General features: G+C 41.9%; 1 protein-coding gene across 2 annotated transcripts; it reads right to left on the reverse strand.

The window, feature by feature from the left end:
• Window positions 1–1,646: 1,646 nt before the first annotated feature.
• On the reverse strand, window positions 1,647–17,823 carry NRBF2 (nuclear receptor binding factor 2). 2 transcript variants are annotated; one of them, XM_075109673.1, is made up of 4 exons: window positions 17,642–17,823; window positions 5,975–6,059; window positions 4,355–4,395; window positions 1,647–3,175 (listed from the first exon to the last, which is right to left on the reverse strand). In XM_075109673.1, exons 1-4 carry the CDS (start codon window positions 17,693–17,695, stop codon window positions 2,459–2,461), a joined length of 897 nt encoding a protein of 298 aa, XP_074965774.1. In that variant the 5' UTR covers window positions 17,696–17,823; the 3' UTR covers window positions 1,647–2,458. The 2 variants fall into 2 exon arrangements, with proteins under 2 accessions (XP_074965774.1, XP_074965773.1); XM_075109672.1 differs by lacking the exon at window positions 4,355–4,395 and having other exon boundaries at window positions 17,642–17,759.
• Between the last annotated feature and the right edge of the window lie 261 nt (window positions 17,824–18,084).

Below are 18,084 nucleotides of genomic sequence, written 5' to 3' on the forward strand. Positions count from 1 at the left end.
CCCCTGCTTTGTGCACTAGGCCATGCTCTGGCTCTTTACTGGTATCAGCTCCTCCAGCTCTAGGACAGCCTCGGTACTAGGCGGAGTCAGCTTTCTACATCACCTCCACGGGGCTCGTGTGACGCTAGCCTAACGCTAGCAGCACTTACACTGCAGCTCAGCGCTCCCATCCTGTTAAAGGCAACACTGCTCCCATTCTCCTTTCTGCATCACTCACGGGAGCAGAAATCTCTTGTGCTAAGCCACACTGCCTGGAGTCGATTTCAGCAGCAGTCACACGCTGAGTAGGCAGACTGCAAGAACAAACATTTGCACTGCAGGAGAGAGAAGTTTTAGCAACGCTTTCAAAAGTAGCAGCATGGAGTTTTGCCCCTGCTTGGCTATCTTCCTACAGAGAAGCAGCTTCCTTTGGATCTGGTGTCCTGTTTACACAGCTATACATGATGGGCTAATTCAGTCTTAAAAACAGAAGGTAGAGCTCGCGAATCTCCTACCTCCCCCTTCACAAAGAATCCTGGCTCTTCAGCAGAGGTAGCCAGGCTAAAAATTGCTTGCTTTTCCTATATAGTTCCTGTTCGCAGAGACAGCTAGAATGCCTGTCTGTAGCTAACAGCCCTGGGCTATCATCCCTGGCAATGACATGAGATAGGTGCTTAAATAAAATGATATCCTTCTTGCGAGCACATATTATTTCCATTGCTTTACTTAGATGGATAGAAACACTCCACTCCACTGTCTTGTTACCTGTGACAGCCAGCTGGGCAGGTGACGGTGGAGAATGTAACTTGCCCTTTTGTGGCAGCAGCAAGCTGAGGCTGACCTGGAACAGGCTCCCTCACCACAGCTGTCCTGTGGGGCCATGTGCTAAGCACCTCCAGCTGAAAAATAACTTTTTTTTTCCCCCAGCAAGATTAGTTTCCTGCTACAATTCAGCACAAGGAACCGCCTCTAAGGAACTTGTTTTACCTTTGTTTCCACAGGCTTTTTCTAGCCTCCAGTCCCTATTCTCCTTCAAGCAAGCACAGGAGACAGCGGGTATGCAGAGGTAAGGGGAGAATTTGCACAGCAATAAGGTGTCCTTGCTGCACTCCCATGTCTATTTTGAAATAAACATGTACCCTCAGAAAGCAAGCTTACCTTGTAACAGCACAAGGTTAAATTAAAATGAGGTAGCTTGCAACACTTAACTTTTCATTAATGAGTAACAGCTGAAGTTAGCTAATGTCTCCACTCCTCCTGGCAACAGCCCCACTCGGAAAGCCTGGGTTCAGGAACTGCCCCAGTGCAGGGGCAGGGCATGGGCTGACCCATGCTGAAAGGGCCGCACTGCCCTCCTCAGAACCCAAAACCCTGAGCGGGTATCCGCAGCTCTCCCAGCCCGGTTCCTTCAGCCCTGGGTAGCCTGTCCCCAGGCCAACACATGGTACTGCCTCCTCTGACACTTCGGCGCTCCGTAGGTGTTAGAAACCACCTATTACCCAAGTCACTTCACGTATAGGCAAGGCCCTCTGAATTCAACCCAGCTTGCCTGTATTTGCTGGATGATGAGCACACAAGTTCAGCTGTATGTGTGTACTAATGGTGTTAGTATAGACCTTAATCTGTTTTTTTAATACGCTGCAACATTTGTAGAGGTTTAACATACATTTAGTGTCAAAACACCTTGGTTTTTATTTTCATATCCTTTCTGAATCAGGTTAAGCTGTAAACAATTTCTTTTCAATCAAATACTGCCAGCTAGAATTACTTCCATTCATGCATCACTGAAAACAAAAAGGGTATTTTTCCTTAAGTACAGATTTTTCTTTTTTATACAGAAACCGATAGCTAGATTCGATGCACCCTGATTAGTTATGTAAACAGATAACCCAAAAAAACTCGTCAACAGAACTAATAAGTTGGTTCCTTCATAGAATGGAAATCAAAAATCTCTCCTGACTTGAGGTTAACATGGTCAGGAGTATAGAGTGTGGCACATATAAATCCATCTAGGAGGTGTAAAAATTGCACCGTATCTGAATTAACAAAGTTATGCATAATGAAATGCACAGTGTAAATTCATGCTAGAAAGCATTTTTCAATATGAAGTGGCAGCCAACTGGCAACCGTAACAGTTAGGTTCTGCACCATCATTTATGGCATTATAGATAACTATTACCTATAGCATACTTTAAAACCCTGAAGGATTGTGTTACTTGAAACATTCTCCAGGCAGTCATTTGGTTTGAAACATTGGGAGAAAGACTAAAGAGCTTGCCATCTTATACCGATTATGGTACCTTTAACTTTTATGAAGTAGATCAGATATGATGTGTGTTTCACAGTAACGAAGTTGCTTTAATGCCTTTTCTCCAACAGTAGGATTCTGTTAGATGTTTCTGCCCTCAGATCACCGTTGTCCCAGGGGTCTTCCCTTTTCTTAAGTCTGGGTAACTACATTGAGCACTGTTCCTGGTTTCTAACTATTCATCAGTCCTTTCAGTATATCTTCGGAGAGCTCCAGCAGAGGGAGTTCAGGGGAGGGGATGTCCAGGGGGGGAAGGTTGGGTATTGGAATGTCCTTCGCCTTCCCAGCAGTTGTTGCAAACTTCTGCCAAGTTGCAGCTGAAGAAGTAGTTTCCGAGTGTTGCTGCAGACCCCACAACTCTGACTTCTCAACAAAGTCAGCATCTACATCCAACTCCTTGTCTACTGGAGATTTTTGGAGTCTAGCTCTCTCTGCTTTTAACTGCTTATTCTCCCTCCTTAATCTTTCATTTTCAGCTACAAGAAATTCTATGTGCCGTTTCAAATCTGCAATTTTGGTTGCCTGCTCTTCTATTATTGTTTTGTCATCTTTTGGAGCTTTGCTCCCAATACAAGCTTCTACTGGCTCCTTTTTTCTCTGAAGCAGAAATAATAGTGTATCCGGGTCCCTGTCAAAGACACCCTGAATATCCTGTGGATGTTTCTCTGTGGAAGGGCTGTATTTCTGAGTAACAGGAACCAATACGTTTTGATCATCAGAGTCTTCAGCAGATGGCTTATAAGAAGTCTGAAGATGTGCCGCTATTTCCTTGTCAGCATTCTGCTGGGCTTTCAGCTTTTCCTCCCTCTTTGCCCTTTTCCACCTCTCCTGGATGAGCAGTAACTGTTTCATATGACTATCCCTTTGTAATTCCAGTGATAGCTGAGCCTGAGTAAGAACAAGATTAAACAATTTAATTGGTGATCCCTAATCCCACCTGAATGTTCACGCAAGTAAAGTTACATGCATGTCAATATTTACATAAATAGCATCACAGCATGCCTGAGGGAGGAGGAAGAGCTTGTTATTCAGGTACTAAATCCAACAAGAAGTGATCTCTGCTTGTACAATGCCACAGATTCAGATATGTCACCCAAATTTAGCATAACTGCTAGTACTGTGAAGGACTGAGTTAACTTTAGGTCTTTTTGTTTGGTTGGGGTTTTTTTGGTTTGGTTTTTTTTTTTGGTCACTGACCAGGCTATGATAATACCCTCTGAGAGGAGTTTAACTGACCTACGACCGGCACCAAGAAGGAAGAGATTCACTTGGTGTGCACAGCCACACTTTAGCTAAATAATACAAAGCATCTGTATGCTTCTGTGATGGTACCTGCATAGACATATTAGTGACACCCAGCACTAAGCAGAAGAATGCTCCAAGGCCAGATATGGTCTGAAATAATTCAGCCGTATTTAATGAAGTGGGTGGCATGGTGGTTAATAACTCACAGGAACCACCTGGGTAAGAGGCTAGCATTTTTCTACAAGAATGACCCCTTGGAGGAAAGACAGATGTCAGATCTCCAGGGATTATTTGCTTTGATAATATTGGCTAATCATAAAGCCTGCTGCTATGAAAACACTGAGCAGACTACACCACTATATTCACAGATAGATTTGTGCAATGAATAAGGGAAGATGTATGGCTGTTCAGAAGACCAGAGACCTCCCAGTCAGGATGAATAAAACCAAAATTGCAGACTGTAGATGAGATGCTCAGCTTTGTGTCTCAGCAAAACAGCCTAAGTTCCTCACAGCAAAAGCTAAATATGAAACTAGTTTTATCACCTTCTTGAAGATGCCTTGCAGACTAGAAACCAGTGTTGGAGAACCCTTGGATGAGGTTAGTAGTTTTCTTGTCCCTGCTCCATGTAAACTTGGAAAAACTCTCAAGGAAGACGAGCACCACTGCACTTCAAAAGCCCCTGGTGCAGTTGCCATGGGTTCAGAAAACTATGCAGAGGCTAACACCCAAGCAGGGTATGGTCAGTTAGGGCACAATATGACACAAAAGCACACAACAGAGCTATGGCTGATTCTGGTGTCTGATGCACTTTGGTCTCACCTGCTCTGACTGGGTCAGCTTCATAGCATCTGTTAGGTATGCTGCAGAAGAGAAAATTGATAAACACTTAGGACAGGGTTACACAATCTGCACGTTCCCATAAAAGCTAAGAAAAGGCTTCAGACCTTCCGTGTTCTGACTCCCCACATAAAGGCAGCAGTCCAGAAGCAAAGTATTTACCAAGTTACAGTGGCTGGAAACACCTGCTGTTTTTCAAAAGCCTGAAAAAATTACTGTAAGATCATGTAATATGAGCTACACCCCTGTCATGGCATCCTGTTGGCTCAGGTTGTTCCAATTTGTTTTTCAGAGGAGGATAGCAGCCATCTCCAGAAAGTCCGAGAAGAACAACTTTCCCGTGAAGGGAAGGAACACAGCTAAGGACCAGACTTTTAACATACAAGCATTCTAAGACAAAAATGTGGTAAGTAAAATCCTCTCGCTCATGGAACACCAATATTATGAAGTCATGCGTTTTAATTGTATTCTTGAAAAAGAGGTATAGTCTGTAGATCCCCACTTTTTTCATCAGCTTCCCCTCTGAACCAGAAAAGGTGCTGGCTTACAGTCAGAGCAGCACTTCAGACTTTGAGCGTATCTTGCTAGTGCTGAAAATGACAAGGTATAAGAAATTCTTAACCAAATTCAGAAGGATGTAAGATAATGGCCTAGAATCATCAGATGAAGAAAAGCAATAAACATTCTATGCATTTCTGGGTTTTGTCTCGGTATATGAAGTGAAGGAAACCAAAAAGTAGTCTGCGTATTAGAATGTAAGTGCTATCCCTCGTTGCCCTGAGTATTCACAAATACCAAAGAAACTATCAGTTTATCATTTTATGGGGTTTTCTTGCATTTATGAATGGAAAGTGAAAATGCCTGGTATCCAGGTTACAATGTTCTGAGTAGCCACTCATTTTGTCTCCACACAAGCTCTGTCACTGGAAATGTCCTACTTGTTGCATCAATTAAGACCTCCTCTTTCTTCTTCTGCCAAGCAGTAGCCATGCTGTCAGCCAGCTAAGGGACTACAACACAAATAATTAAGTGTGCCTAGTTAAATGGACAGGTAAATGCACCAAGTCTCACTTCGGAGAGAGGCTGTCAGTTGCAGCGTCAAGGCCTGTGATGCAATCTGCTGTTTTGCTTGACTTCTGGGAAAGCTCAGCTCATCACCTGTTCTTCAGTGTCTGGGTTCAGGCATTAGGAAAGGGAAGCAGGTAAACTTTTGTAAGCAAACATTTGTCTAGGTATTTCCTTTATCAAGAGAGAAAGCAGGTGACTTCAGCTATGAAAGCAGTGAAGAAAATACAAAGTGTAAAGTGAAACTGGCTTACAGCAGGTCCCCAGCTGCAGTTTGTGCATGACACAAGGTGTTGGCTTCATCTGGAGTCAAGAACTGCCTTCACAGTGATAACCACCCCTAATCAAAACAACTTTGGAAATGTCTGGCTTTAGCTGCTCATATTAGAGAGAAAGTTTCCAAAGAGGTGCTTGATCTGGACTGAAAAACAGATTCACATTTTAAGAATAAAAGAAAAACTAGATATTCTACTAACAGGAAGCATGCAAATCTAGAAGCTGATTTTAAGAGCTGGAATGTGAGAAATACCTACTCACCAGCAGCTTTTTTGTGACAAGAAATTGCTTCTTCATATTTCCCTGCTGCCAACAAACGGTCTGCTTTTCTGCTCTGCTGGTGAGCCTTAAAATAAAAAGAGCATTACATCAATGAGGGTTAAGTGACAAATAGTTATACCTGTTTTAAAAGCAATCAGTATATCTAAGAAACTGTACGGATTCCAATTCTCAGGCTTTTAAGCTCCCACTCTCTTCCAAGCTTTATAATTTGATTTCTTTTTTTAATACTACCTTACAATAATCTGTACTGTACAGGTAAGAATTGAAGTTTGTTACGCCACAAAGATGGTGTGTACACAACAAAATCCTTTTGAAGCTGTTCCTCAGAAAGCACATGTTCTCCTTTATAGGCAGGCATTCACTGTGGTCATGTAAAAAGACCAGTAAGGCCATAAGAAGCCATGAGAAGCTCTAAGCATTTAAGACGAATTTACCTGGCAGAGTGCAAGATATTTGAATTATGTTACAGATGGTTTGACATTTTCTGCTGCCCCATGCCCAAGAGGCTTTGCCTCTTGGGTGAAGAAATTGCAAAAGATCTTGGGTTTTTTGTTTGCAGCGGACACCAACTAATGGAAGCAGGACAGCCATAGTTAAAGATATCAAAGTCACGTTGTTGCTGAACAACAGTTAAGTCTATGCTAGCATTTGTAAGCCACTAATGTAAACCACTAAGGTAGGCTGAGGATGTTGCTGAAAGCAAGAAACTGATGCAAGTATTTCCATATGCTCAGTGAGAAACAGTGTTGCGTAACCAGCACTGCAACATTCAGGAAAGCAAGTCTTTTTGTCATTACAAGACATGAACTTTACGGTCCTTCCTCCAAGACAAGCTATGTAGTATGAAAGGCTACAACCACTAACTGGCAAGGCTATTAATGACTCCTTTACTACACCTTGAGTTTGAAGTAAACAGGTATCAGGTACCAGGCACTGACTCTGTGAAACAATACAACACTTAGGAATCCCAAGAAAGTGTTTGCCTGTTCCTTTGCTTTTTAAGATTACTGTTTCTCAAGAGAGCCTTTACCAAATCCATACCTGACTGAACCGGTAGGGGAAACAGCCAAAAGCCTAAAATTTGCCTCTGTAATTCTGTCTCTGACCCACACAAATTCTCTATTCCCTCCCTTCACCCAAATAAGGGCATAAAACATATCGGACTTCAGATGATGAATTCGATCCTCTTCATTCAAATTTAATTTTTTGAAAAATGAATATTTTTCATTTAAATGGAATTCATTCAATTTTCAATTAAATTAAAATATCATTAAAAAATTCACATTCACAAAATTCATTTGGCGAATACAAGTCGCTGATTCACTTTTAGCATGTTCCAGGATCACCATAAAAATGAGACCATTTGTCCGTACCCTAAGATGTTAGAACAGCTGGTTCCCTACTGGCCTTATGGAATTAAGCTTTTCTCTGTCTCTGGCAGTCTTGGAAGAAGCATCAAAGGTGAGATAATCCAAACAGGATGGTAATATGATTCTATCAGGAATAACATGATACTAACATGCATTTAAAAAGTTCCAAAATGCAGATCAATTTCTTTGTCATATTTGCCCTCCAAACTGACACATCACCTACACTGTAACAGTAAGTTCATTTTTCTACCAGAATCCTAGCAGCTCTGACACCACAGAAGAGAATGACTTCTACAGAAAACACTCTTTTGGGCAACAGCTGTTCTTAAGCAATCCCTAGCAGTTATAGGGATTTAGGCATTTGGCTTTTCTAAAACTCATTATATATGCTAATATGGAGTGTTCTAAAGATAAAAAAAAAACCCAAACCACACAAAACCCCCGCCTTTATTCTTCACAACAAATAATTGTTATATTCTTCTTCATCTTCAATCCTCATAGCATTGTCAGCATTCCCTGTTTCTTCTGCCTTGAGGTTAAATAATGTCAGAAGAAGTGTTTTTCTATTGGAAAATCATCTACTTTATGGCCTTTTTCTATGGACTCCTACAAATGACTTATGCTGGAAAGATAAACTTATTTCCCATGGGAACGAACAAACAGTACTGGCTCATATAGAGCCATCTCCTCGGTTATTCATGGCAGCTCATCCAGTTACAAATTAGCTGTGTTGTGCCCATAAAAACACCTGAGCTAGCTCCTTACAAAACCATTTTTCAATAAATTAGTATTGATACAGCTGCTTCTGCAAACTGCATGGGCAGGTCTAAAAAACCAGGGAAAGAGGAAACAGGACAGCTAAAGACAGACGAGCTAAGAAAGCAATTCAACAAGTCACGGGCCTGGTTCCATTTATTGGTTTCTACATATAAGAATGTGAGTCTGATTGCTTTCAAAGGTTTTGTTTTAAACTATTGGAGCATGGTCTTACTCAAATCACTTAAGTGCATGCAGAACATTTGAGGACAGACAGTTGTTATTTGATTGAGCAATTAAATTATTTCCATTCTCAGTTAATTCCCAGTGAAGCTGAAGGGAGTCTGAAGAAGTTGGGCTAGACCACAAATAAAATTAGGAAAACAACAGTCCAGAGATGCTAGCATAAAGAAAAGCTAGGGGGCTCTGTTTACAAGGTCAAAATGCCTTTCTTGCTGTTACATCAAAATATACAGACGTCAGGCTATCTTACTCTGATGCAGAGCAGCAGACTTCCCCAGTGGGAACAAGAGGAACCACAGGAGAGAAGAAAAAAAAAATAAAATCCCTGTTTCAGCACGGCCTTGTATGAGAAAGTTAGGTGTTTTGCAGTTAGTCATGGGGGAGGAATTCTTCATTTTGTATGTTTTCCTACCAGCTCGACAGGGATATATTTACTAATTTTTTCCACCCTGTAAGTGTTTGTTCCAATTAGTTGATTGTGCAAGGACCAAGGAATTTCTCCCATTTTCATGGTACATTATTCATCACCAGCAGTTTGAAGAAATCAGTGGTGCTGCTTAGTGATGAAACTGCAACAGAAGTACTTGGATGCTTAATAGCCACCTATCATGGATAAGCTTCTACATCTTGTCTAGTCTGCTGGTTTATTCTTAGCACTCTGTTACACTTAGCCACGCAGCATCCAACCATTGTTAGCAAATCCATTTTGAACTCAGAGTGGCCTGTATCGCATTATAAACCTGGCAATGGAAGAATTGGTCCTATATCACAAAGTGAAAAAAAGGGCTCTCAAGTTCATGTCTGGTCTGATGTCATGCTAGAAGAAGGTGTTTACAACAACAGTTCTGGAGCTGCTATGCTGGTTCCCATCAGATTCAAGCAGGACTGCTTTGACTTTGGTCCTGCTGCTGTGATGATTACAGAAACAGCTGCTGCATAACTGCAGTGGGTTTATGTATCTGATTTCTCATTCCTCTTCCAGTTGCAGTGCTGGAAATAAATGTAGGATGTGGTGTAAGAATAATTATAATTTACTAACAAGTTATGGAATTGAAGGGGGGAAGCAGTTTGACAACTACTTCCAGATGTTCCTCCCAATCCAGACGAGCAGGAATTCCCAGCTGGCAAATGGGCAGGTGTAACAACTTGACTCTTGTAAGAGGAAGCAGGTGTGAGTGAACCATGACCAACCTAAAAAGCTTCCTCATGTTGCTCTAACATATTTGGTTCTTAAAGGATTTGTGTGTGCTTTACTGTATCACTTGAACCACTCTGGATCAACTACAGAAGCAGGTAAGCTAGACAGCTTTCCTCCAACTTTCCAACTGTAGCTGAGATGTTAACAAATGATAACTTCATCTGTACATTTGTACTGCTATTCCAAAGACATATTTCTATTTGATTCTCCACCCAAACTATTGACTATGTAATTGCTGAGCAACAGCATAAAAAAAACCCCAAAAAATCAAATGACCCTCTAAAACAACAATGCAGGTCTCCTCTTTGCCTAGAACTTTCTTTAATAGCCCAAAAATTAACACCCAACTGTGTTTTTTAAATATGAACTAGCCAATGATGGGACTACAGGCCATAAGGAACAAAGTCATAAGGCCCACCTGCCAGATATCTTACCACTCCCTCAAACTAAAAAATAAAAATGCTAGTTTTCTTCCTAGAGATTGTGCACCATTACAACTTAAAGGATTACCATTGTATGATCCTAGCTTAGGTTGGAGGAAAAAAAACAAAACAAGTGCTGCTTTTCCCATGTGATTCCAGTTGATGGCTAGCTATGATAGAAGGAAGAGTAACAGGAAAAAAACCTGCTTAATCCTACAATATTTTTAAAAGGTAGATATAGTCCTGCTCATTTTCAAATAGGGTAAGTCTACTACCCTCTCCTAAGAGCAGTAATTTGCAACCGTTCTCCTGTAGCTGAGGTAGTGTTGTGTGTGTTTTGTTTTCCTTTGTTCCCCTAATGGTGCTGGACAAAGTCTTGCACAAGATGTTAAGCTTACAGCCTTCTTTGTTTGTTGTAGGGGACTTTCTAGAAAATGATATAGTATAATATGATTATGAAGTACAGATTACAGTGCCTTACTTGCTAATAAAGTTACAAACGAAGGCAGGAAAACCCAGCTGCTAAAATGATGGGGCCTGAGGAAAGTTAACTGCAAAGAAGTTCCGTCTAATGTAACAGTTTGTAACTGTTTTAAACAACTGTTTGCTGTTAGCATCATCTATTTTATGCTATGGACTGTGGATACTAGTTATCTTTGCCAGAAAGGATTAATACCTATGCTCTCCTACTGCTGAAAGCAAAGATTAAAGTATTTTTTTGAGAGATGAGCGATCTATCTGGGGATTTGTTTCTTCTAAGGATACAGGGCTGTTTTTCTAGGAATGCATATGGAAGAAAGGAAGATTCAGAAAGTGTACATTGCATTGCTTCCATACTGTGCAAAAGAGTGCTAACTATCTTCCATGTAGATGTTTACAGCAGCAGGCTACAAAGGGTGGGACGAGGGGGTGCACCATTATTCCCCCACCCCACAAACACTGTCAGGGCTACACACACAGAAGTCTCTTTCAAACCCATTCTTACAAGGAAATAGTAACCTAGAAAGGTTTGAATGCGCATGGCTGCATACGCATTGAAAAAATGGAATGAAGAGAGAATACAAGCGGAAAACTTGACCTGAGAGGTCCAAGACTAAACTATGGTCATATTTTTTTTTTTAATTAAAAAAATGTAATCATGATGGATAAAACTCTGACTATGGAAAATGCTTGTATTTACAAGGAGTTACACTAAAAGCAAAAATAATAGAGATGTGCTATAACTTATGCTAAATAATGGGAATGTATTTGCTGCTAAGCCTAAAGAAATGGTTATGTGTAGCTTTATCAACAGAAGCAAGCCCCCTTAAAAGTACTGCTGCTATTCTGTAAAGAAAGACAGAGTTGACTGAAGGAGAAACAAAAAATGGCAGAACCCATTGTGACTGCTCAACTAATACCACTAGCCACATGTAAGCTCAATTTTTTGTCTTTGAAAGCCTGTACTTAGCAAGGTTGACAGAACAATGACTGAACTGTAAATTACAGGTTAGTGTGACTATAGAGTGAAACAAGTATGTGAAACTCTCATCAGAATGTATTCTCAATATTAACAAACTCCTCACTCACTTTGTATTGAACCGTAAAGATGTTGAAGTTCAACTTGCTTGTAAGCAATGATATTAGAATTTAAATAGATGGGCAGACAAGCAACAGTTGTTTAGCCAACCAACATTAATTCACTGAATAACCCTAATTGATTACACATGTGTTCCCAACTTATTACAAATTTAAGATCATTTGAGTTCTTCACCATGCAAATGCAATTAAGAGATCTGGAATGAAGCCAACTCACATTCACACTGCTCAAGTTAGGCAGAGTCTTCAAAACCCCATCTAGGCATAGCTGCAGCTCTTTTCCAGATCACCTGCAACTTCATTAAGGTGTGGTATCCTTTTACCTAATGCATAGTCAAAACAACCTCATTCTCTTCCTTTTCATCCATTTAGTATGATAAAAGCAGTAAATGCTTCAACTTGCTTGTCAGAGCCATTTTGTGTATCTACAGTTCTTAGTTGCTTTGGTAATGCTTTTCTTGTCCCCATATATAGTGCTGCAGCTGGTACTACACAAGTCTGCCTAACATGAGGTTATAAGCTAAATGAGAACAGTCCCACTGCCCTGATAATAAAAAAACCCCAAACCTCCAGTCTGGGGTCCTATAGGTAGCCCTAAACCACATGGCTCAAGCTGTTACAGCAGCTGAGCTGCCCCTCAGTAGGGACAACTGAATCATCACAACAAATGGTCCAGTAAACAAACTATTCCAGGAGCAACAATATCAAACAAGTGGGGCAGAAAGGCTTCAGCCTGCTGCCTCCCCAGGCCTCTACAAGACAGCTTCATTTGCTCCTTTAAACTGTTAGGCATGCTTACTCAGAGCTGAACTGTATGGCTTGATGATATGCATGTAATGCCAGTGTGATGCAGCACAAAGGCACTACTGGTAGGCACCCAAACAGCATAAACACCGGTGAGGAAATACTGCCTCTGTCGATCCCACATAGCTTAGCTCATGATGTGCTGACTGGGAGCTACTGCAAGTTGTTATATGTGCAAAATGGAACAGTTTTGTGTTGTTCTTTATTAGTAGTTAGATGACTGAATACAACGTTGCTGAGCTTTTCCAAGGAGGCTATTACTGATCTGGCTGTTCAGCTGAGTATCTGATGCATCACCTCAGCACCTCCAGTCACTTTACTCAGACAGATATGCTGCTGCCTCTGTGGGTTCACACCTTACTTACATTGCCCTTAGCTGAAACAAATGGCCTCATATAGATTGTGTTGTTACTAAGAAAACCAGGACAAGGCTTCCACCACTGTGGTAAAAACAGACTTTGTGTTAGGCATGTCTAGATAACGATACTTCCACTTGCATTACCAAAAAGCTTGTTTTCGCTAGTATGAGTTCAGAATTGATTGCGTCTACCTTTTTTTTTTTTCTCATTTTAGTTTGGAAGAGCAAGTGTAGCAGCTTTCACGTTAAACTTTATTTTTAAAAAATCAGAGAAAACATACTGGATTCAGTGGATGTTTCTGTAGATTAACATAATATCCCTTTTTTTCCAATCAAAACAGAGGTTGAGGCTGGCATTAAGTCTCAAACACATTGGCCTGTGTGGTTTAAACCTGGTAAACTTTCATAGATGCTTTCTACTTTCTCCTCCTATTCTTCCATATTGCATTTTTATTGTGTTTGTTATTTTCCCCTCGTGTGGATGTCATTCACCTCACTCCTAAACCATTTCTTAAAGCACACCATTGATAGGCTTGCACAGGAATGGTTGTCACCAATGTCTTACAGCATTAACATTAAAAGCTTCCATTGTATGAGATACTTGCAATACACATTTTGTTGTGTTATTCTCACTCCAGCCACTGGTCCATACTTTCTGTTTTTCATCAAAACAACAACTGTTCAAGTTTACACTTTAAGAAATTTATGGGCAATAGATATTCACCAGACTTTAGATTGTATCTAATAATAAACTGAGTTATGCTGTATATAGTGTATATACAATGTAACATCTTCTTAGGAAGAATACAAGGTAGAGGTGGTATGGCTCCTTAGTATGTAACCTACAGGAAGATACTGAGTTATTAAGTTGAATCTGCAGAGTTATGAAGTCCTGAGTGTCTGGCTCTGTTCAACGACCAAGTTTCCTTTTTAGTCTCCTCTGGAGGTTGATACTGTTTGCCTCATATTTTTACTGCATTACTTCCAAGTTTCTGACGGCCAGCAGTGTGCTGTTGTGCTTCTTAAGTATGGAAAAATCTTCACAGGTATCTGGCTGATACCTTTTGCTCCTATACCTAAGGTTAAAATTACTGCTGGCTGCGAGATCCAATTTAGGCAAAAAATACTGATGGCAGTTGGAATTGCCCCTACAGTAGGTAGCACAGAGAAGCCCTCAACTTCATTTTTTCACAGGAGGTCTTATGAGACTTCATGCTTTTGCAGTTCAAGTTTTAATTTGTTAAAGAATGTTGAGATGTCTTACTTTATGGCACTAGATTATGTGTGAAACAAGTATTCAGCTGAACTAGATATCTGCTATATGGTTGCCTGCAGGGGCAGGGACAGCACTTAGTCCATACCAGTTTTAAGTTCCACAGAACAACCTAAATATTTTTTGTAGGGTTGCAGAACTGGCTTCCTTATTAGTAAAGCATAAGAAACTGGGCTTTAACCCATTCTTTCAAGATTAGATGACATTTTTCATCTGCAAAGCATAAAGTAGATTAAGGTGGGAGAGGGAAGGAGGGAAAAGGGCAAAAGGAAGAGACAAAATGAATGCTCAAGTATCAGAGCCACCCCAAAACACTTTCCCGTGGCTCGAACAACTCTGACAATGGTAACAGATTTTGGAAAAGTTGTTTCAACTTATTCCTAAATGAAGTATCACTGGATACAATTAATACCTTGAGGACAGCTCAGTGGAAAAATCAAATCAGCAGTTATTACTGTAGCACAAGCCCTAGAAAGGTTAGAAGAAGGAAAGATGAGGTTAGACTTGGCATGATTATTTGTTAAGCATGCAACAATGGCACAGAAGGTATACAAAAAGATAAGCATAACTTTAAAAGGAAAAAAAAGAGAGGGGGGTCTGAAGAACTAGAGCCCATATTCTAAAAAGATAGGTCTATTTCTTACTGAAGTCATTAGACCTGAAGGTCAACGATTAAAACCTCCATTAAAGAAAAAACACTGTAGTTATAGATTTAGTTTTTTTTTTAAACAGAACCGGAAAGCACATCAGTACTTGTCTAGTGCCATCTACAGAAACAAATCAGTCAATTAAGGAAACTAAAATATAATTAAACTTAAGAAAAAGAAATATCATTGATAGTTTAAGCCATTAAGACCCAGGTGCAAATGATAAAATATTATTTTCAGGAAAACATATCTTTTAGAAGGTAGAAAAAGAATGTAATTGAAGTTGGCAGATATGACAAGGTATGGCATGCCACCTGTAATTAGGAAGGCTAAGCAAATAGTCAAAGATGTAAACAATAACTGAGACTGAAAGCCACCAACACAAATGATTAAGTAAAGTTGGTGTGCTACGTGTTGACAGAGAAATGGAGACACTAGAATAGTGCTAAACTACTAAGGATTTTTTTTTTTCTGTCAGATCATCTCCCCAGGAAAACCAGGACAGTATCCGTGCTTTCCAATAACTAAGACTAGACACTCAAATACACAACTAATGAACATATTTTACAGGACAAAGCAACATCCAAGAATTATAGCAAATTCTAATGAAAAGACTTAACTAAAGAAAAATCATTTTCACAAAAGTTAGCAAGCTATGATATACTGAAATAAGGAAAATGTCTTGTACTTATGTCATTGATAGATAAATAAGCCTAACAATTAGTGTATCCAAAACCACTTTGTAGTTTAGGGGTGGTTTTTGTTTGTTTGGGGTTTGTTTCCCCTCCTCTCTGATGGTTTGGCATCTCTGGAAAAAGTTGTGCTTTTCCAAACCACAGGAACTAGACTTAGCTAAGAGAAGGGACTTAAAGAGAAAGCAAGTGAAATACATGACACTGGATAGGATCAATAACTTAAATTAACATTCTTATACTGGAGGTTGATACCTTCCCTGAATGTTGTTGCAAATGTGAAACTTGGCTGCAGAGGACTGTGATAGAACTTTGCAAAACTCTAGTTACTCCTGTTCATGTCCTTGTAAAAACTTAGGCATGTTGTGTAACCATGGTATTGTACCTATTCAAGCTCTTGTCTTGGAATAGTTTTCATGGTGCTTGACACGACCTGAAAAGACAGGTCATTTTTTCTATGTAAGATGATCCACGACTATATTGTGCAGCAGTTTCAGGAAAAGTTTTTGTATTTCAGGATACTCCTTAAAAGGGAGTAGGAACATATGTGCAGGCAACTTCATAATTTTCTGTACAGAACTATACAAAGCAATTTTTTTCCTGTATCTTCTGTTATGCAGAAGTATCTTGAACTTATTGTTAGCCTGGTGCTGGACAGGTATGGTAACTGAACACTCCTACTGTGGTCAGAGGATCATCAGTCAGGCTTTAGTCATACTTTTGTTACTCCTACAATCCTTAGTAAGTGGTCTCAGTAAGAAACACTACTAACTGGTGATATCTGCACTGCCACAAAGCTGCTACTTTCAGCCTTTTACTAGTGAATATTAAACTATCACTTTCCCCTTAGAAGTTCAGGCACTAGATCTATTTTTAAAGAGGTTTTTGTAGTGTCCCTGAAATAGTTATAGTTTATCCCTTCTGCATTACTGTGCTGTAAAGTTTGTCTGACTTTAAACCCACCATATCAGTAAGTTACAAGAGCTTTCTACTTCCTGTTGTTCCTTATTTCAATCAGGCCTCCAGTATACAGAGTAAAAAGTCTTGAGACAGCACAATGCAGGCATACCCAGAGTGGTTCTACACCATTGGTTCAGGTCTAAAAACACCATCTTCCTGCTACACTGTCAGCCCTAACTCTATGGATGGTCTGCAGTGGCAGTTTTACAAGCCTTCCTGAAACTAGACAGAGCATTCCAGAAATACCTGACAGACTCTATGGACCAGGCAAGGGTTTGTCAGGGCTGACACCAAGCTGGAGCAAATAAGCTTTGATTAAAAAGTAAACTGACACAAGTCTCCAAGGTTTGCACAGCAATGTCTAAACAATTTCTGGATCAAACTCATTCCTGGAAGCACTACAGCTGTATTCCTGGACTGCTGGACCACTGCTATTTTTCTAAGGGGGTGCTCTGTGTAACACCACATCTGAGGCATGCTCAAGACACAGCTTTGATAAAACCCACAAGGCAGCAGAAAATTAACTGTCTTGACCCTAGATCTTGTCTATGTGACAGAAACCTACAGTTTGGGCTGTTTAAAACCTGATTAGCTTTTGCGAAGATGCATTTTTCAGACATCTGTTTTTCAGTTAAAGTTCTGTAGATATTTAGTTTAAGCAGAGTAATAACCGACTTAAGATTTTAAAGCGTTTCACCTTCTGAAATTAAAAGGAGCATCCAGTTAGTGCAGGCCCTGATAAGCCTCTAAAACTCTTTAAACTCACATAGATATGGCCTGGGTCATCTACGCATTTCCTTCCAGAACTTCCCTGTGTTTGCAACTCGGGCCGGGCTTACCCATCCCTCCCACCCTCACCCCCAAAATCTAACCACGCTGCTACTCGCACCCCTGCGTTGTTTCCTCCCGTGGTGCCAACGGCCCCCGGGCGTGGGGCAGCCACGGGCCCTGCGGGAGCTCCTGCACAACGCCGGGGCAGGCCGGGCCATCGCTTCCCCCGCCTCTCACCCACCGGACCGGGCAGTGGCGAACTCAGCCCCGCCTCAGAAGCCGCCTCAAGGCCGGGACAGTAGGTCGGCCCCGCTCCCCTCCCCTCCGGCGCGGGCCCAGTGCCGCCGCAGCAGGGCCTGGCACAAGCCCTGAACAGGTGCTGGGCGGGGGGGGCGCCGAGAGGGCCCTATTTACAGTTCAAGTCACGCTTCTCCGTCCGGTGACCCACCGGTAAGGGGGATGCGCAGTGTCACCCTCTCCCCGCCGCAGCCTGAGGGCCGAGATCGGCGGCAGGACGGGCTGACAGGACACCCCCCCCACCCCGACCACCACCCCCTCGCGGTCGCGCGCTCACCAGGTTGAGGGGCCCCTCCATCACTTCCATGGACGGCGGGGGCTGGGGGCACATGGGCGCGGAGGCGGCCTGCTCGCCGCTCCCGGGGCCGCCGCCGCTCCTCCCGCGTCCCCGCCCCGGCGGGTTGTAAACACGGGCGGCCGCTTCCGCCCGGCCCGTACCGGGCGGCGCCTCGCGACAGCTTGCGGGTCGCGCGAGACTCGGGCGGCGTCGCCGGGGCAACGGGAGCCGCTCCTTCCCGCCCCTCCAACGGCCGCCCGCCGGCGGCTCTATCGGTTCCCCGCTGAGGGGAATGCGGTGCTCCGCGTGACAGGCGAGGAGGTAGCGCCCCGCCGCAGACAACCGTCATTCTTTCTCCCCCCCGCCCCGCTTTATTTTTTCTCCCTTTTATTCAGTGCTGCATGCGGCTCGTGTCGTCGGTCTATAGACGTGTGGGGCTTCTG

This window comes from Phalacrocorax aristotelis, chromosome 14 (assembly GCF_949628215.1).
Source record: "Phalacrocorax aristotelis chromosome 14, bGulAri2.1, whole genome shotgun sequence".
Taxonomy (NCBI): domain Eukaryota; kingdom Metazoa; phylum Chordata; class Aves; order Suliformes; family Phalacrocoracidae; genus Phalacrocorax; species Phalacrocorax aristotelis.